Source organism: Rhincodon typus, unplaced genomic scaffold (genome assembly GCF_021869965.1).
Source record: "Rhincodon typus isolate 14 unplaced genomic scaffold, sRhiTyp1.1 hic_rhity00003480, whole genome shotgun sequence".
In the NCBI taxonomy this organism is placed as follows: domain Eukaryota; kingdom Metazoa; phylum Chordata; class Chondrichthyes; order Orectolobiformes; family Rhincodontidae; genus Rhincodon; species Rhincodon typus.
In genome coordinates, this window is record NW_025969118.1 from 11733 (window position 1) to 12305 (window position 573).

General features: G+C 64.9%; 1 protein-coding gene across 1 annotated transcript in view; it reads right to left on the minus strand.

The window, feature by feature from the left end:
- Positions 1-573, minus strand: part of ncapd2 (non-SMC condensin I complex, subunit D2) — a gene marked incomplete at both ends in the record, with an annotated part of 15209 nt that overhangs the window by 10766 nt on the left and 3870 nt on the right. The window contains one exon of the mRNA XM_048593674.1: positions 250-472. Within this exon, the coding sequence (XP_048449631.1) occupies positions 250-472 (223 nt within the window). The remainder of the gene's footprint in view (positions 1-249; positions 473-573) is intronic.

A 573-nucleotide genomic window follows, 5' to 3' on the forward strand; every position in this document is an offset into this window, starting at 1 on the left:
AAGGAGCGGCGAGGCACCGTGTTAGTGTCGGTCCGGCCTTACAGCGTGCGGTCACCTCTTGGACACGCCAGCCAAGATTCCGGACCCCGAGGGCGGGTGCGGTGCGGACTTCACTGGTCGAAAGTCGGAGCTGGCTCACTGCCCGCACCCCCCCCCGCGGGAATCACACGCCACTGGGTGTCATCAGCTGGCTCTGCCCGGGAACGGGAGGATTCCCAACAGATTCCCCACCCCACGTTGTTGTCCTACTTGTACTTGGCCTTCTTCAGGAGACAGCCCACACGCTGGCAGATCAAGTCGGCTCCCTCTCCTACCGCCACGCTCTCTCCCTCCAAGTCACGTCCTTCCTCGGCCTCCTCCTCCTCATCGCCGTCCGCCCCCGCCACTCCGCGGGATCCCAGCACATCCTCAATCGTCACCAGGATCTCCGGCTGCATGGCCTCCCACTCCTGGTCCGGCTCCAAAACCATGGCTGGGGGCGTGGGGGTGGAGAGAGAGAGAGAGAGAGGGCGAGGGGGGAGGGTGGAGCGAGAGAGAGAGAGGAAGGGGGGGGCAGGAGAGAAAGAGAGGAAG